The sequence below is a fragment of the Perognathus longimembris genome, chromosome 23, assembly GCF_023159225.1.
Source record: "Perognathus longimembris pacificus isolate PPM17 chromosome 23, ASM2315922v1, whole genome shotgun sequence".
In the NCBI taxonomy this organism is placed as follows: Eukaryota; Metazoa; Chordata; class Mammalia; order Rodentia; family Heteromyidae; genus Perognathus; species Perognathus longimembris.
In genome coordinates this window covers 27,702,082-27,716,709 of record NC_063183.1, presented here as the reverse complement: position 1 = coordinate 27,716,709, position 14,628 = coordinate 27,702,082, and the positions used below count along the sequence as shown (strand labels likewise).

Genomic DNA, 14,628 nt, shown 5'->3' with positions numbered 1-14,628 from the left:
AATGCAGATATATTAGTAAATGTATTCAGAATAAATCTAGGCAATCACTTGTGTCGGCCTGATCTTTTTATTTTTGAGGTGCTGAGGATTGAACCCAGGGCTTCATGCATACCAGGCAAGCCCTCCACCATGAGCCCCACTCTCCTAGTGCTAGGAGTCTAATTATTTTACATGAACTAGCTACACCTTAAGAATACATCTGAGACTACTGTAGAGAGCCCCCCCCCCCTTGTATAATGTGTGCCATTACTCTGAACTCCTTTTTTTTTTTTGGCCAGTCCTGGGCCTTGGACTCAGGGCCTGAGCACTGTCCCTGGCTTCTTTTTGCTCAAGGCTAGCACTCTACCACTTGAGCCACAGCACCACTTCTGGCTTTTTCTGTTTATGTGGTGCTGAGGAATCGAACCCAGGGCTTCATGCATGCTAGACAAGCACTCTTGCCACTAGGCCATATTCCCAGCCTCTGAACTCCTTTTAAGTGCTCTGATAGCATGCCTACTTGCCTGTCTTCCTGACTCGCCTGCAGGTTTGTCACAAGTCTTCCTATGGCTGCTTTATGGAATGGAGGCTCCAGGGAGCTAGTGCCAAAGTTCATAAAATGAAAACACTGCTAACCATTGCTACTGGCAGTCCAAACGAGGCATTAGCTTTAGATACAAGTAAAATACTTCAGTGTAGTAGAGCACTTGTCCTGAGTTCAAACCCCAGTATTTCCAAAAGAAAAAAGAACGATCTAGGGGCTAGGGATATAGCCTAGTGGCAAGAGTGCCTGCCTCAGATACATGAGGCCCTAGGTTCGATTCCCCAGCACCACATATACAGAAAATGGCCAGAAGCGGCACTATGGCTCAAGTGGCAGAGTGCTAGCCTTGAGCGGGAAGAAGCCAGGGACAGTGCTCAGGCCCTGAGTCCAAGGCCCAGGACTGGCCAAAAAAAAAAAAAAAAAAAAAAAAGAACGATCTAGCTCACATTCTAAACCAGTGCAGAATTCCTTATGTCTTAATGTTTGGCAGCGCGCTCAGCCTTCACCCGGCCTGCTGTGCGCTCCGCAAGCACCACGCAAACCCCCCGCTTTCCATTTCCAGGTGCTAATGTTCTTTTCCTCTCATTGTTTCAGGAAGTTTGGGGCTCAAGGGTCGCGGCTCACCGGAGCAGGCTGGGGCGGCTGCACAGTGTCGATAGTCCCCGCAGACAAGCTGCCCGATTTCCTCGCCAACGTGCACGACGCTTACTACAAGAGACGCCATCACAGCGAAGCGCCCGAGAAGCAGAGTTTGTTTGCTACCAAACCTGGAGGCGGGGCGCTGGTTTTCCTTGAGGCCTGAGCAATGTAAAAAATCTCAGAGAAACTATTTAGGGCATTTAGACACTGGCAAGACTTGGTATGCCACAGTAAATTAATCCTCTTTCTGTTTTATATTATGATGAATGGTTGCCATTATCAAGATGTATTTCCAAAGAAACGGTTGAAAGCTTTCTACACTTTATAACGATTATTTTTCCATCTTAAAATATGTGGGTTTTTTTTTTTCAATCAATAAGAGCCAAGATTATTCTTGGATAGACCTTTGAAGGATGGTTTACTGGTAAACACACTGAACTGGACTTCATTAAACAGATTGCTACATTCAAAGCGATATAACTGAATGCAGATTCATTTCTGGCTTCCTTTCACTTTGTTCCTCATAGGTGTTGTCCTCTGATCCTGATGATGATGATGATACTGAAGATGATGATGATGACCCCATAAGGCTTCTCTCCTGATCTGCCTCCATACGCTACAGAAATAAAAATGCATAGATCTTTTTAGACATTGTATACCTGAATGTGAGAGTTCCCCAACTATAAAGATAGTAAGGGTCACCTATTGGGGGGGGGGGCAAAAAAGACAGACTTAAGAAGAAAATCCAAGGTTCATCTAAATCTTAAAAAAAAAAAAAGTGGGGGGACCGAGGAGAGGCTGGGAATATGGCCTAGTGGTAAAAGTGCTCACCTCGTATACATGAAGCCCTGGGTTTGATTCCTCAGCACCACATATATAGAAAAAGCCAGAAGTGGCGCTGTGGCTCAAGTGGCAGAGTGCTAGCCTTGAGCAAAAGGAAGCCAGGGACAGTGCTCAGGCCCTGAGTCCAAGGCCCAGGACTGGCAAAAAAATAAAGCATTTTAGCCGGGTGCTGGTGGCTCGTGCCTGTAATCCCAGCTACTTAAGAGGATGAGATCTGAGAATTGATGTCTACGGTCAGCCCAGACAGGAAATTACCCACCAAAACAGAAGTAGCATTGTGAGGCTCAAGTGGTACAGTGCTAGGTTTGAGCTTTAGCTCTGGGACCCTGCTCAGGCCCTGAGTTCAAGCCCAAGGACCATCCAGAAAGGAAAAATCAATGTCCCTGGTCAGAAGCAAGGCATGGGGTAAATAGGATTGTTAGTAAATACTCTGCATGTGGATGGTTACAGAACAAGAAGGCATTGCATTGCAGAGGCAGGGATGATGCTGTCTCGCATTGATCGTCCCAGCTCCTTCGGAGGTGGAGGCCAACATGGACAAAGAGTTACAAGACCCCCAGATCTCAAGCGACAAGCTGGGCGTGGTGATGTGCACCCGTGACCCCAGCTACACAGGAAGCCTGGGGAGGACGGCTGTGGTCTGAGGCCAGCCTAGGGCAACACTTGAGACCTTATGTAATGAAAGCAGCAAAGCAAAAAGTTGCTGAGGGTGTGGCTCAAGTGGTAAGAGCCCCTGTGTGTGGCAATTAAAAGGCCCGGAGTTGAAACTCAACTGTCAAATAACAGTAGCAGCAAGAACGTGTTCTGGTGCTGGAACATGGTTGTGACCCCTTCATTGCTTATGAAATACTGTCAGATGTCTACTAGATAAGAAAGAATTCTCCCTTTGCAGGAAGAAAACGTACCAGTTGATGCAGGAAATTTTCACAGTCAGCCTTCGCTTCGAAAGGTTTCTTGGTAGCCTTTTCTTGGAGCCTAATCATGAAGAAAGATGGTCACCAAGCTGATTATCTTTATACCATCTAATAGCCCACATTTGCAAAGCAGCCTTTTGCTAAGCTGTTTACACCGGAAGCTTCCCTGTGATGGCTGAACAAAGGAAGCACCAGGAAGCAGAGAAGAGCCTAGCTTCCTGGGAGGCTGAGATCCGAGGATCATGGTTCAAAGCCAGCTCCAGCAGGAAAGATTCTAACCTTGAAAAACAAGTGTGACTTGAACCCAGACCTTCTGATTTAAGTGTTCTGTAGGGAAGGGTTGGGCGGTGGCTCTGGTGAAAGGAGAGTGAAGAGCCTAGAGCAGGGTCAGGAAAGCGGCTGTGAGTTCGGTATTTGGAGGTGCCGCGGCTCCACAGGCCCCTCTTGAAGGGCTGCGCTCCGTGGCTCTGGTTCATGTGGGTGACTTGGACCAAGTGGCTTGGTCTCAGTGCTTCACAGTTGCCCTTGCACACTCCATGTGGAAAGTGCTCTTCCTTCCTGCTCTGGGGAAGCAGTGGAGAGCGGCTGACCGCGGGGCTCCCAGCTGACATCTTCCCGGGCATGGCACAGCTCCGGGGTTAATTTTAAAAGGACAGGAGAAAGGAAATATGTTTGCTCTCCTATGTGGAAGCTAGATCTAAACGTGCAAGTGAACACATAGGAAGTTGTATGCAGAGTTTACACAGCCATATTGACTGGAGTATGCTGTGTGCAGGGGAGAGAATTCAGATGGTGTCAGTCCTTAGAAATACTCAGTCTGACAAAATGAATACCATAAAGGCACTGGGGAGGCGTCGGGGATGGTGGGGGGGGGGGGATGGCGGGCCTCAGGAATGAAGGGAGCCCTGTAATACTCAGTGCAAATCCTATGAAACTAATAAAACTGAGGATGACAAATGAGGAGCATCAACCAAGGTGCACAAACCAGATGTTGAATGGCAACCCCTTTGTATAACGACTTAAAAGATAATACAAATATAATTTAAATTAAAAATAAAAGGGCTTGACTTAAGTTGATGGCTAGAGTAAAAAAACATGCTGGTAATGTTTAGCAATTAAACTAGGATAGTAAATGAATTTTTGGAATTCAATAAGCTAAAAGTGTTGCTTCAGGCCAGGTGCTGCTGCTGCACGCCTGTAATCTTAGCTCTTCTGGAGGCTGAGATCTGAGGATCATGGTTCAAAGCCAGCCTAGGCTGGGAAGTCTGTGAGACTTATCTCCAATTAACCACACACAAAAAAAACAAACCCAAAAAACAAAACTGGAGGTGGAGGTGTGGCTCGAGTGATAGAGCAAAAAAGCTCAGGGACAGTGCCCAAGGTTCTGAGTTCAAGCCCCAGTAATGGCGCACATACAAAGTGTTGGTTCAGATGAACTGCAAGGTAGAAAACCCGATGTATACACATTCTAGTTGATAGATTTTTACACAAGAAGCCTGTTGTGGTTGTTTTTTTTTCTTTTTGCCAGTCCTGGGGCTTGAACTCCGGGCCTGAGCACTGTCCCTGGCTTCTTTTTTGCTCAAGGCTAGCACTCTGCCACTTGAGCCACAGCGCCACTTCTGGCCATTTTCTATATATGTGGTGTTGGGGAATCGAACCCAGGGCTTCATGTACACGAGGCAAACACTCTTGCCACTAGGCCATATCCCCAGCCCACCTGTTGTGGTTTTATGCCACACATCAGTTCAGCTACAAATGATCCTAAACACTACAAAGCTGCATGCGAAACAAACCTGTTGAGTTCCTTGTCAATTCTTTCCTGTCGCTCTTTCAGGACTTTAATTTCTTCAGCAATCATGTGCTTTTCTCTATAAAATCGAAGCTTGGAGTGACTTTTAAAGAAGGCAGTGGTAATTGAAGAATCCAGGCCTTGCTATCTGCGTGTCGGTAACAGTTCTTTACAGAGCAGCCCTTTCCTCTGGGGCGGCGTGGGGGGGTGGGGGGGGGTGACGCGTGCGGGACACGCATTGGGGGGGGCTCTACCTCTCCTGCCCTTGCCGCTGAGCGTGGGGTGCCAGTGCGCGGCTCAGCTCACGCGGGCGGGAGGGGGTGAAGGAAGGCAGAACAGGGCCGCTGGCTCCTCCCTGCACCCAAAGGATGTCTGCCATTGCTCCCCGCCCAAGGCAACGACCAGCTCTCGCTAAGTCACCTTGGCGCCCTGGACGGAACAACTGGACCCTGCCATTTGTGTTTTCCTTGTAAAAATTCCCTTCCTAGTGCATAAATAGGCCACGACCGGCCATTAGCACAGCAAGCCCGCAGTGCTCCCCAGGGGTACTGTGCACCCCAGCCATGGGGCTTGGGGCGCCCTGCTTGTTACGCACGGCTCCGCCTTGTAGACGGTTGTCTCCCGGCCTGTCTGTGTCGGGGTGTAAAATCCCCCACCCAGAGCCCGGCAAGGCCTCCTTCCCTCCACAGCCCCCGACACTTGCCACGGTTCCTTGAACCCCACACACGTCTTTAATTCCTTATGCTTTTCATTTATTTTAATTTTTTTCATTGATGTGGTACTGAGGAATGGGATCCAAGGTCTCGTGTGTTCTAGGCAAGCACTCTACCACTCGGCCACCTTCCCAGCCCCCCTTGAATTCGTACCTGGAGAGAAGCTCCTTAAGTTTGAAGATGTTCAGAAACAAGTCTCCTCGTCAGTAACCTAAGGAGCTAAGTCTGGAGGGTTTGGAGAATTGCTTCCAGTTATGGGGGGGGGGGGAAGCATTTTATACAGCACAATGGAATGGCATGTACTTACATCCTAAAATCCTTCTGGTTCTTTGCAAATTGTCTTTTTGCCTCCTTTATAATCTCCCGATATGTCGGAGCAGGTAATGTGCGAGGCTGAGGGTTAAGGAAGGAGTTTCACTCAGGACCGCTGAGGGAGGTCAGCCAGCCCAACCCCCCCCGCCCCCAGACAGGCATCCCGTGATGGCTCCTAGATGGAGAAGCTGAAAACCCAAGGTCAAGTCTACAGAGCTAGGGAACGGCGGCCTGGGAGTTGCTGGGTCCCTAGGGGGCTGCGAGAGGAAATGGGGAGGGGTAGGTCTCGGGGCACCAGCAGGGTGAATGGGTCTGGAGATGGAATTGTGAGGACTGCAGGCAATAAAATATTGTACTGTTTTCTGATTCAAGCCTAAACACCTCGTTGTTCCACGGTGGTCCCAAACATCCGCTACCCCCAAGGCCAAATGATGAGATTCCGCTCCTCTGACCCAGGCCCCAACCCAGACAGAGCTCAGTACTACCTCCTTCTCTCCCTGAATGCAACTTGGTCATTTAAAAAAACCTCATTTTCCATTTTAAGGATATTCTAGACACTGGTTTAAAGCTTCTTCAATGTGAGAATGTCAGGAGAAACCCAGGAGATTTGGCTCCGGGGAAAGCACCCTTGTAGACCATCAACCTTGTAAGAAGACCTCAATGACTTTATCTCAATTGAAGTAATTGAGAAATATAAATAGATCTATAACTTAAATTCTCATGATAAACTTGAGTTAAATTCCTCTCTCTCTCTCTCTCTCTTTCTCTCTCTCTCTCTCTCTCTCTCTCTCTCTCTCTCTCTCTTCTGCCAATCATGGGGCTTGAACTCAGGGCCTGGGTACTGTACCTGAGCTATTTAATAGCTCAAGGCTAGCACTCTATCACTTTGAGCCACAACTCCACTTCCAGTTTTGGAGTGGTTAATTGGAGATAAAAGTCTCACAGGAAAAAAAAAAAAAGTCTCACAGGGAGGACTTTTCTGCCTGGACTGGCTTTGAACCATGATCCTCAGATCTCAGGAATATAGGCGCGAGCCACCAAGTACCCGGCTTCATGACGCTTCTTGAACATATATAACTGACATGTTCACTTGGAACCCCTCTTTTTTTTTTTTTTTTTTTTTGGCCAGTCCTGGGCCTTGGACTCAGGGCCTGAGCACTGTCCCTGGCTTCTTCCCGCTCAAGGCTAGCACTCCGCCACTTGAGCCACAGCGCCGCTTCTGGCCGTTTTCTGTATATGTGGTGCTGGAGAATCGAACCTAGGGCCTCGTGTATCCGAGGCAGGCACTCTTGCCACTAGGCTATATCCCCAGCCCCTTGGAACCCCTCTTGAACAACTAAAGATAATGATTAAAATTTTATGTCCTATAAACTACTGAGAAAACAATTTGTTACTTAAAATTTGGACAGGAAGTTCTTAAAGCCAAGGGCACTAGCACTGACTTTTGCTTCCCTGGAAACAATTTCCCCCACCCCACCACAGTGATGGCTAGCTTCTGACTGGAGGCTATAAGCTCTGTCTAAAGCAGTCTGGAACAGCAGCAGCCGGCTGACTGCTTGCAGAGGGACACGGACGGGGACCCACGTCCATCCTGAGCGGGGCGGGGTCACCTCGTTACCAGAGCTGCACCCAAGTTCTCAGAAACACAGATAGATCTCAAGTAGGTCTGGACGGCAGAATGTTATTTTTCTTGAAAGAAAGCGACGGGCCTTATTTAATGTCACAGTGGTGCACCATCTTGAGCTCACAATTGCACTGGGAAGGTAAAAGCCAGGGTGGGGACAGTGCCTGGCACCCCCAGGAGGAGGCCAGCGGCACCTGTTGTCAGTGAGAACAGGGACAATGGGCAGCAATCAGGGACAGGCGGACTCAATCCACACACTCACTGCAGGGCCAGAAGGCGGGAAGACAAGGACACACCAGGTGTAAGCGTTTCCTCGCATTCCTCTGCTCTCTCCGTCTTCTTTCTTATCTTTTTGGCCTTCCTCTGTCCTCTCATGGAAATGGATTCTAGAAAGAGGCCCATCCTGGAGATCGGGGCCAGATCTGCTTAACCATTTAGGGACCAGGGAGCAGGAGCTGAGCGGGCCGGTCCTCTCCCTTTATCTGTGAACTCTGAGGCGCCGGCCAGTGCTCCGAGCCCCTTGCGTCAGGATCTATTAGAAAGAGGGCTAGACTAAGTGTGAAACTATTGCCAAGGCGAGATGGGCAAAACCTGGGCAATATGAGGCGGAGTTCAAGGTTTTCAAAGGAAGAAAACTTATTTCTGGATATGGAAACTACATGAGAGGAAGGGAAATGAAGAGATAACCAAACATGGCTAAGATAAGGATGCCATCATCATAAACACATTGCAAAGTCTGTCCATTTGAAGGGTATGTTAGAATGGACAAGAAATATTTTAATAGCATTTTCAACAAACTCTCAGGAGACTGAGATCTGGGGATCAGGTTTGAAGCTAAACCTGGGCAGGAAAGTCTGTGAGACTCTGAAACACCCCCCACCCCCCCCCAAAAAAAAAGCCCTAAGTGGAGCTGGTGGCTCAAGTGGTAGAGAGCTAGCCTTGGACAAAAAAGCTCAGGGATAGAACCCAGGGCCCTAGCTTAAGCCCCAGGACCAGCACAAAACAAACCAACAAGATTCATATCACAGAGGTCAAACTCACAGACCCATGAAGAACCACGAAAGCGGAGGACACCACTGTGAGTCACTCTGAAGTTACTGAGCATGCGCCGAGGGCCAGGCACAGTCCTAGGCTCTGGAGATTTAGGGGTGACAAGACAGTCTAGGTTTCCACCCTCCTATGACTCATATTTTAAATGTGTGCATGCGTGTGTGTTGGAACTGCAGAAAGGCATATGGGAGACAAAAGCGGCCATAGTTCTATCCATCACATAAGCAAGGGGCCTGCGATCCCACTTGTGTCAAATTTCCATCGTTAGTTTGTTCCCATCGTTGCCCGTCACAGACCGTGAGGGCTGGAGTCTGACCGTGTTAGAAGAAAAGGTTGGGCAAGCTTCCTGAAGCAAGCCAGGCCTGTTTTACTTTTCTCTGCTATTTCAAGTGGCTGAGTAAAAGCTGCGGAAAAATACGTGTCATTCTTATAGTATACTTAGCGATGTACTTTTCCCAGTGTAGATGGTTCTCAAGCTGCTTCAGTTTTACTGTAATGCTTATTTCCTATTATTTCTGCTTCAGAGAGAGAGAGAGAGAGAGAGAGAGTTTCAAAGAAGCTGGGCCCCAGTGGCTCACACCTGTAATCCTAGCTACTCAGGATCATGGTTCGATGCTACTGCAAGCAGAAAAGTCCCCGTGAAACACTTATCTCCAATTAACCACTCAAAGTGGTAGAGCCTTGAGCAAAAGAGCTCAAGGACGGTTCCTAGGCACTGAGTTCAAGCCCCACAACTGGCAAAAAAAAAAAAAAGTTTCAAAGATTTCCTTCTTCTGTGAAGTTACTCAGTGCCCACGAGCGGGCTCGGCAACGGAGCCGTGAGGCAGAGGGTAGGTTTGCCACACTCCACGAATGGGGATTTCTAAAAAATACTAGTGGTACTGAAATAAAGTTCTGTTTTATTTCTTATAAGTTATTAATTTTGAACAGATGGCTTTATTCAAATGAACTGGGTCTATGTTCTTTATAAAATCATTGCGATTATTCACACGGTTTGGTCACGGCTGGGCATTTGCACTGTGTGGTGAGGCTCTGGGCTGTCTTATTGTGGGTGTTGACTAGGGGCCTCAGCATTTTCTTCTCCTACTGAATGGTGATGGTTTCAGTAAACTTCTGTTCATGTGTGTTAATGATTGTCCTAATTGTTATTCCCTTCAGATATTTAAAGCCATCATTTTCACCAACTGTAGAAAAATGAGGGTACAGAAACTTATAAATTGTAAGTAGCGGCTCTACTCGACTCCTCAGGGATGACTCCTTGAATTGGGCCCACATTTCATTTTCCCATGCACTACTACACGGAGGAGGAGTCATTTAGGGACAAAGAACTATTCTAGGTTTTTACCACACCAAGGTTTGGAGGCAACAAACAAAGGCTGAGATACCCCCGAGGCCTGAATTCAGTTTCTGGAGTCCTTGGCCTCCTTTTAGAGAATCACAGAATATGGAGAAACCAAGGATCTTAGAAATGATGGGTCCAGCTGGTGGCTTGCACCTGTCATCCCAGCTGCTCAGGAGGCTGAGATAGGAGGATTATGGTTCAAAGCCAGCCTGGGAAAGAAAAGTCCAATTACCCACCAAAAAAAGAAAAAAGTTGGAAGTAGAGCTGTTGGTGAAGTGGCAGAACACCAGCCCTGAGAGAGAAAAGCTAAGGGAAAGAGCCCAGGCCTTGAGTGCTAGCCCCGGAACCAGTGCATATGCATGTAGGCATATGCATGTATACACACACACACACACACACACACACACACGTTTCCTGACATTCAAAGGTCATTTAACTACTTGAAAATGAAGTTTTCCTGTTAAAACTACAGTAAAAAAATATCTATGATGACACATTTCTTTTTATTTTTGTTGGTCACGGGGCTTGAACTCTGGGCCTGGGCACTGTCCCTGCAAGGCTAGTGCTCTACCTCTTGAGCCACAGCACCACTTCCGCTTTTCTGGTGGTCAAAGCCCAGGCTGGCTTTGAACTCTGATCCTCAGATCTCAGCCTCCTGAGTAGCTAGAATGACAGGTGTGAGCCACCGGCACCTGGCTATACATTTATTTATTTATTTATTTATTTATTTATTTATTTATTTATTTTTTGCCAGTCGTGGGCCTTGGACTCAGGGCCTGAGCACTGTCCCTGGCTTCTTCCCGCTCAAGGCTAGCACTCTGCCACTTGAGCCACAGCGCCGCTTCTGGCCGTTTTCTGTATATGTGGTGCTGGGGAATCGAACCTAGGGCCTCGTGTATCCGAGGCAGGCACTCTTGCCACTAGGCTATATCCCCAGCCCCATACATTTATTTTTAAATGGATCAGCTCCACACGAGTCCGCTTTAAAGATTGCGTAGTGACCAAATATGAGACAGTTCTGTATTTGAGCTCAAGTAAGTAGGAAGAATCTCTTACTAAATCAGCGAAAGGACTCTCCAGTATAGAGTGTGTGGTCATGTGATAATTTGCAGAAGGAAAAGGGCTAAGCCAGGTGCCGGTGGCTTACACCTGTCATCGTAGCTACTCAGGAGGCTGAGATCTGAGGATCAGAGTTTAAAGCCAGCCCTGGCAAGGAAGTCCATGAGATTCTTATCTCCAATTAACCACCAGAAAGACGGGAAGTGGGGGCTGGGGATATGGCCTAGTGGCAAGAGTGCTTGCCTCGTATACATGAAGCCCTGGGTTCAATTCCCTAGCATCGCATATATAGAAAACAGTCAGAGGTGGCATTGTGGCTCAAGTGGCAGAGTGCTAGCCTTGAGCAAAGAGAAGCCAGGGACAGTGCTCAGGCCCTGAGTCCAAGGCCCAGGACTGGCAAAAAGAAAGAAAGGAAGAAAGAAACAAAGAAAGAGAAAAGAAAAATGGGAAGCAGAGCTGTGGCTCAAGTGGTAGAGCGCTTGCCTTGAGCTGAAGAGCTCAGGGACAGCACCCAGGCCCAGCAACAGTGAGCTGTGATTTGGGAGACAGCAGGGGCATACCCGTGTCTGCTGCTTCTGTCAGGAAAGGGGGGCAAACCTCAAGCTGCGAGGAAGGCAGCTGCCTCCTGAGTCTGAGCTTCCTGCTAGGAATGAGCATCCCGATGTCTTCCTCATAGTTACAGCTGCATGTGCACCAATTTGGCAATGTCTGTGCTCTGTGCCTTGCGTGTTCAGCACAGTCCCGGGAGGCCCAGGAGGGAAGGGCAGAGAGGAAGGAGACAAATCTGAGCCTTCACCTGGGCTGCAACCACAGGGCTCCAATATTTAGTTTTTATTTTATACACCGAGCTTTCTGGTACATTTTTATTTGAACAAAGGAGCCACTCTTTGGAAAAGTCTAGACACTTACAACTAGCAATCCTGACAAATGTTTAAAATGAAACAATGGGAGCTGGGAATATGGCCTAGTGGCAAAAGTGCTCGCCTCGTATACATGAAGCCCTGGGTTCGAATCCTCAGCACCACATATGTAGAAAACAGCCAGAAGTAGCGCTGTGGCTCAAGTGGCAGAGTGCTAGCCTTGAGCAAAAAGAATCCAGGGACAGTGCTCAGGCCCTGAGTCCAAGGCCCAGGACTGGCCAATAAAAAAATAAATAAACAAGTAAAATGAAACATTGGACATTACAGTCTCAAAGATAGCCCCTTATCCAAGAGCTAGGTATCTAAGTATGCCTTTTCCCTTGCTTTTTGTAACAGTACTGGGGCTTGAACTCAGAGCCTCATGCTTTGCTTTTTCGCTCAAGGCTGGTGCTACACCACTTGAGCCACATGTCTGTCCATTCCTAATTTTTTGATGACTTACTGGAAGTAAATGTCTCTCGAATTTGCCTGCCTGGGCTGACCTGGAAATGCAATCTTCAAATCTCAGCCTCCTAAATAGCTAGGATCTCAGCCACCAGCACCCAACTAATACACCTGTTCTTATATTTCTGAGGTTTTATGTTTGTTTTACTGTTCTTACATGTAAAATGACAGCATCAGAGCTAAAACATAAAGTAGGTTAGGCAAATATGCTATGAAAGTTTTGTGCAATGGTCAAAAATGCATTAAGTTCCTCTTTAAACTGAGACATTTAAATTGAAACATTTGAGTTTTCAATAGTTCAGAAGCTGAGCACATGAAAGCAAAGTATAAAAAAGGATATGGTTCTTTGGCTATCTCGGTGATTTTAAACTTGTTTGATCTAGCAGTTATGAATTTACCAGTTGGTTCATGCTTCTTAAGATAATATAAAATCAGTGGGCTCTGACCTCCAGAATTGAAGAGAATGCGGCAAAACTCAGGCCCAAAGCTCCTATAATGGGACTGGAAAAAGGAAAAACAAAGTGAGCTAGAACTACTAATGTGATCTTAAGGAACTGTAAATAAATTAACTGTGCTATAAACATAAATAAGATTATCATTGGAAAGGAAATTTTACAAGGCCTCTTTTTTTGATTTTTAATTTGAGACAGAGTCAGTTCTGGAACTTGCTTTGTGGACGAGGCCACTGTCCTCTTTCGTCCTTCAGCCTTGGCCCCTGGAGTGCTCTCACTACAGGCAAGGCTGACAGAACATCTTAACTAGAGGAATTTATCAAGGTATGAATCCATGACTAGGTGCAGCAAGGTTCTTTGTTCCATTACTGAGAATTGAACTCATGACCTTGTGCTCACTCAGCTCCCTCACTACCACTTGAGCCATGCTTCCAGCCTTGCTTTTGGCTGCTTATTTTGGATGGGGATGGAGTTTCGCACACTTTTCTGTTTGGGCTTGCTTTGAACTGTGACCCTCTGGATCTCAGCTTCCTGTCATGAACCATCAGTCTATGGTCTCCTATCTTTGTGATTTGTCATCAAGTCTGAATATAGGTCAACAGAAATGACTTAAGTCTGTACAATGGAAAGAAAATAAATGAAGAAAGTGAGCAAGCCAGGTAAAGGTTAGGAAAGACTAATGAAAAAATAATGGGAGGTTCAATAACTTCTGAGTAGGATAAATTCATGTCCAGACACACTATAGACAAAATGTCTAAGGACAAAGAGAAAATCTTAAAAGCAACAGGAGAAAAACAACCCATCACCTCTCCACTGATTTACAGTCACACCAAGCAAGCCTGGGGCAGTGGATCGCACAATCCAAGTGGCTTGGGGACAAAAGCCTGTGGACCAAGAAGTCCAAGTCAAGAAAACAACCAGAAATATATTTATTCTGAGTTCTGATAGTCTTTTATTTTTTGGCAGTGGGGCTTGAACTCAGGGCCTGGGTGCTGTCCCTGAGCTTTTCCCTCAAGGCGAGGGCTCTTCCACTTTAAGCCACAGCTCCATTTCCAGTTTTCTGGTGGTTAACTGTAGATAAGAGTCTCATGGACTTTCCTGCGCAGGCTGGCTTTGAACCATGATCCTCAGTTCTCAGCCTCCTAAGTAGCTAGGATTATAGACTGAGCTCCCAGCGCCCAGTTTGAGATGCTGTTCTTACAGGAGATGTTCAATAGGGCAACTGTATTTTCCTTCCTCTTTGTAGTGCAAAGATGAGAGAGTTGTTTTGGATTCTACTTCCTGTGGGGAAATAAGATTGAATTTTTGTTTGCTTTTACTGAGACATGAAAGTCTCTTGCAATTCTTTTGCTCTATGGACACCTTTTTAATTCCGTAAGTATGTCAGGAGTCCTACATTCATGTAAAACATACATTGAAGATGCCATGACATATTTATTTTCATGTGAAGCTGGCTAATTCCAGTGACAGTATATTGCAAATATTCAAAAACTTTTAAAATAATCACTATTCTTCAAACCTTTATTGTTGGTGCTGAAGTTCGTACTTCCTTGACTTCCATTCTTTTATAGTTTCTTGGGTTCTCTAAAATGGGTCCAATATTGAAATCTATCTCTAAAACAGAGAAGAAAATACTTCTTAAAATTCAGCCTTTTTTTTCTTTCACAAAAAGCTATGCTCTCTTTTTTCCTATTAGTGGTAAAAAGCTATGCTATCCCTTTTCCTATTAGTGGCAAACTTTAAATGGAGTTATATAAATATGGGTAAGAAAGAGTTAGGATATTATTATAGCATGTCCCAGTCAGGGAAAATAAATATTTCATCTCATATTTTTACTAAGTAGGGATTTTGAGTCTATAAAATTCATTCATTTATACTGTATCTCTCATTCTTATAAAATCATTCAGAGAGCTGAGTAACACTGTCCACAATTTACAGAAACTAGAGTACAGGAAATGCCATGACTCCTTTAAGCCATTGTTTATGGAGCAGTAGAGGGGGAAG

At 46.3% G+C, this 14,628-nt stretch overlaps 2 protein-coding genes across 5 annotated transcripts in view; one reads left to right on the top strand and one right to left on the bottom strand.

The window, feature by feature from the left end:
• Positions 1–1,637, top strand: part of Galk2 (galactokinase 2) — an 85,377-nt gene extending 83,740 nt beyond the window's left edge. For all 4 annotated transcript variants that reach the window (XM_048332804.1, XM_048332805.1, XM_048332807.1 and 1 more), the window contains exon 10: positions 1,118–1,637. In XM_048332804.1, the coding sequence (XP_048188761.1) occupies positions 1,118–1,325 (208 nt within the window). In that variant the 3' untranslated portion in view covers positions 1,326–1,637. The remainder of the gene's footprint in view (positions 1–1,117) is intronic.
• Positions 1,638–11,992: 10,355 nt separating this feature from the next.
• The window catches only part of Fam227b (family with sequence similarity 227 member B), a 99,672-nt gene continuing 97,036 nt past the window's right edge, over positions 11,993–14,628 (bottom strand). Inside the window, exons 11-12 of the mRNA XM_048332808.1 lie at positions 14,144–14,238; positions 11,993–12,673 (exon numbers count right to left, since the gene is read on the bottom strand). Of these exons, the coding sequence (XP_048188765.1) occupies positions 12,404–12,673; positions 14,144–14,238 (365 nt within the window). The 3' untranslated portion in view covers positions 11,993–12,403. The remainder of the gene's footprint in view (positions 12,674–14,143; positions 14,239–14,628) is intronic.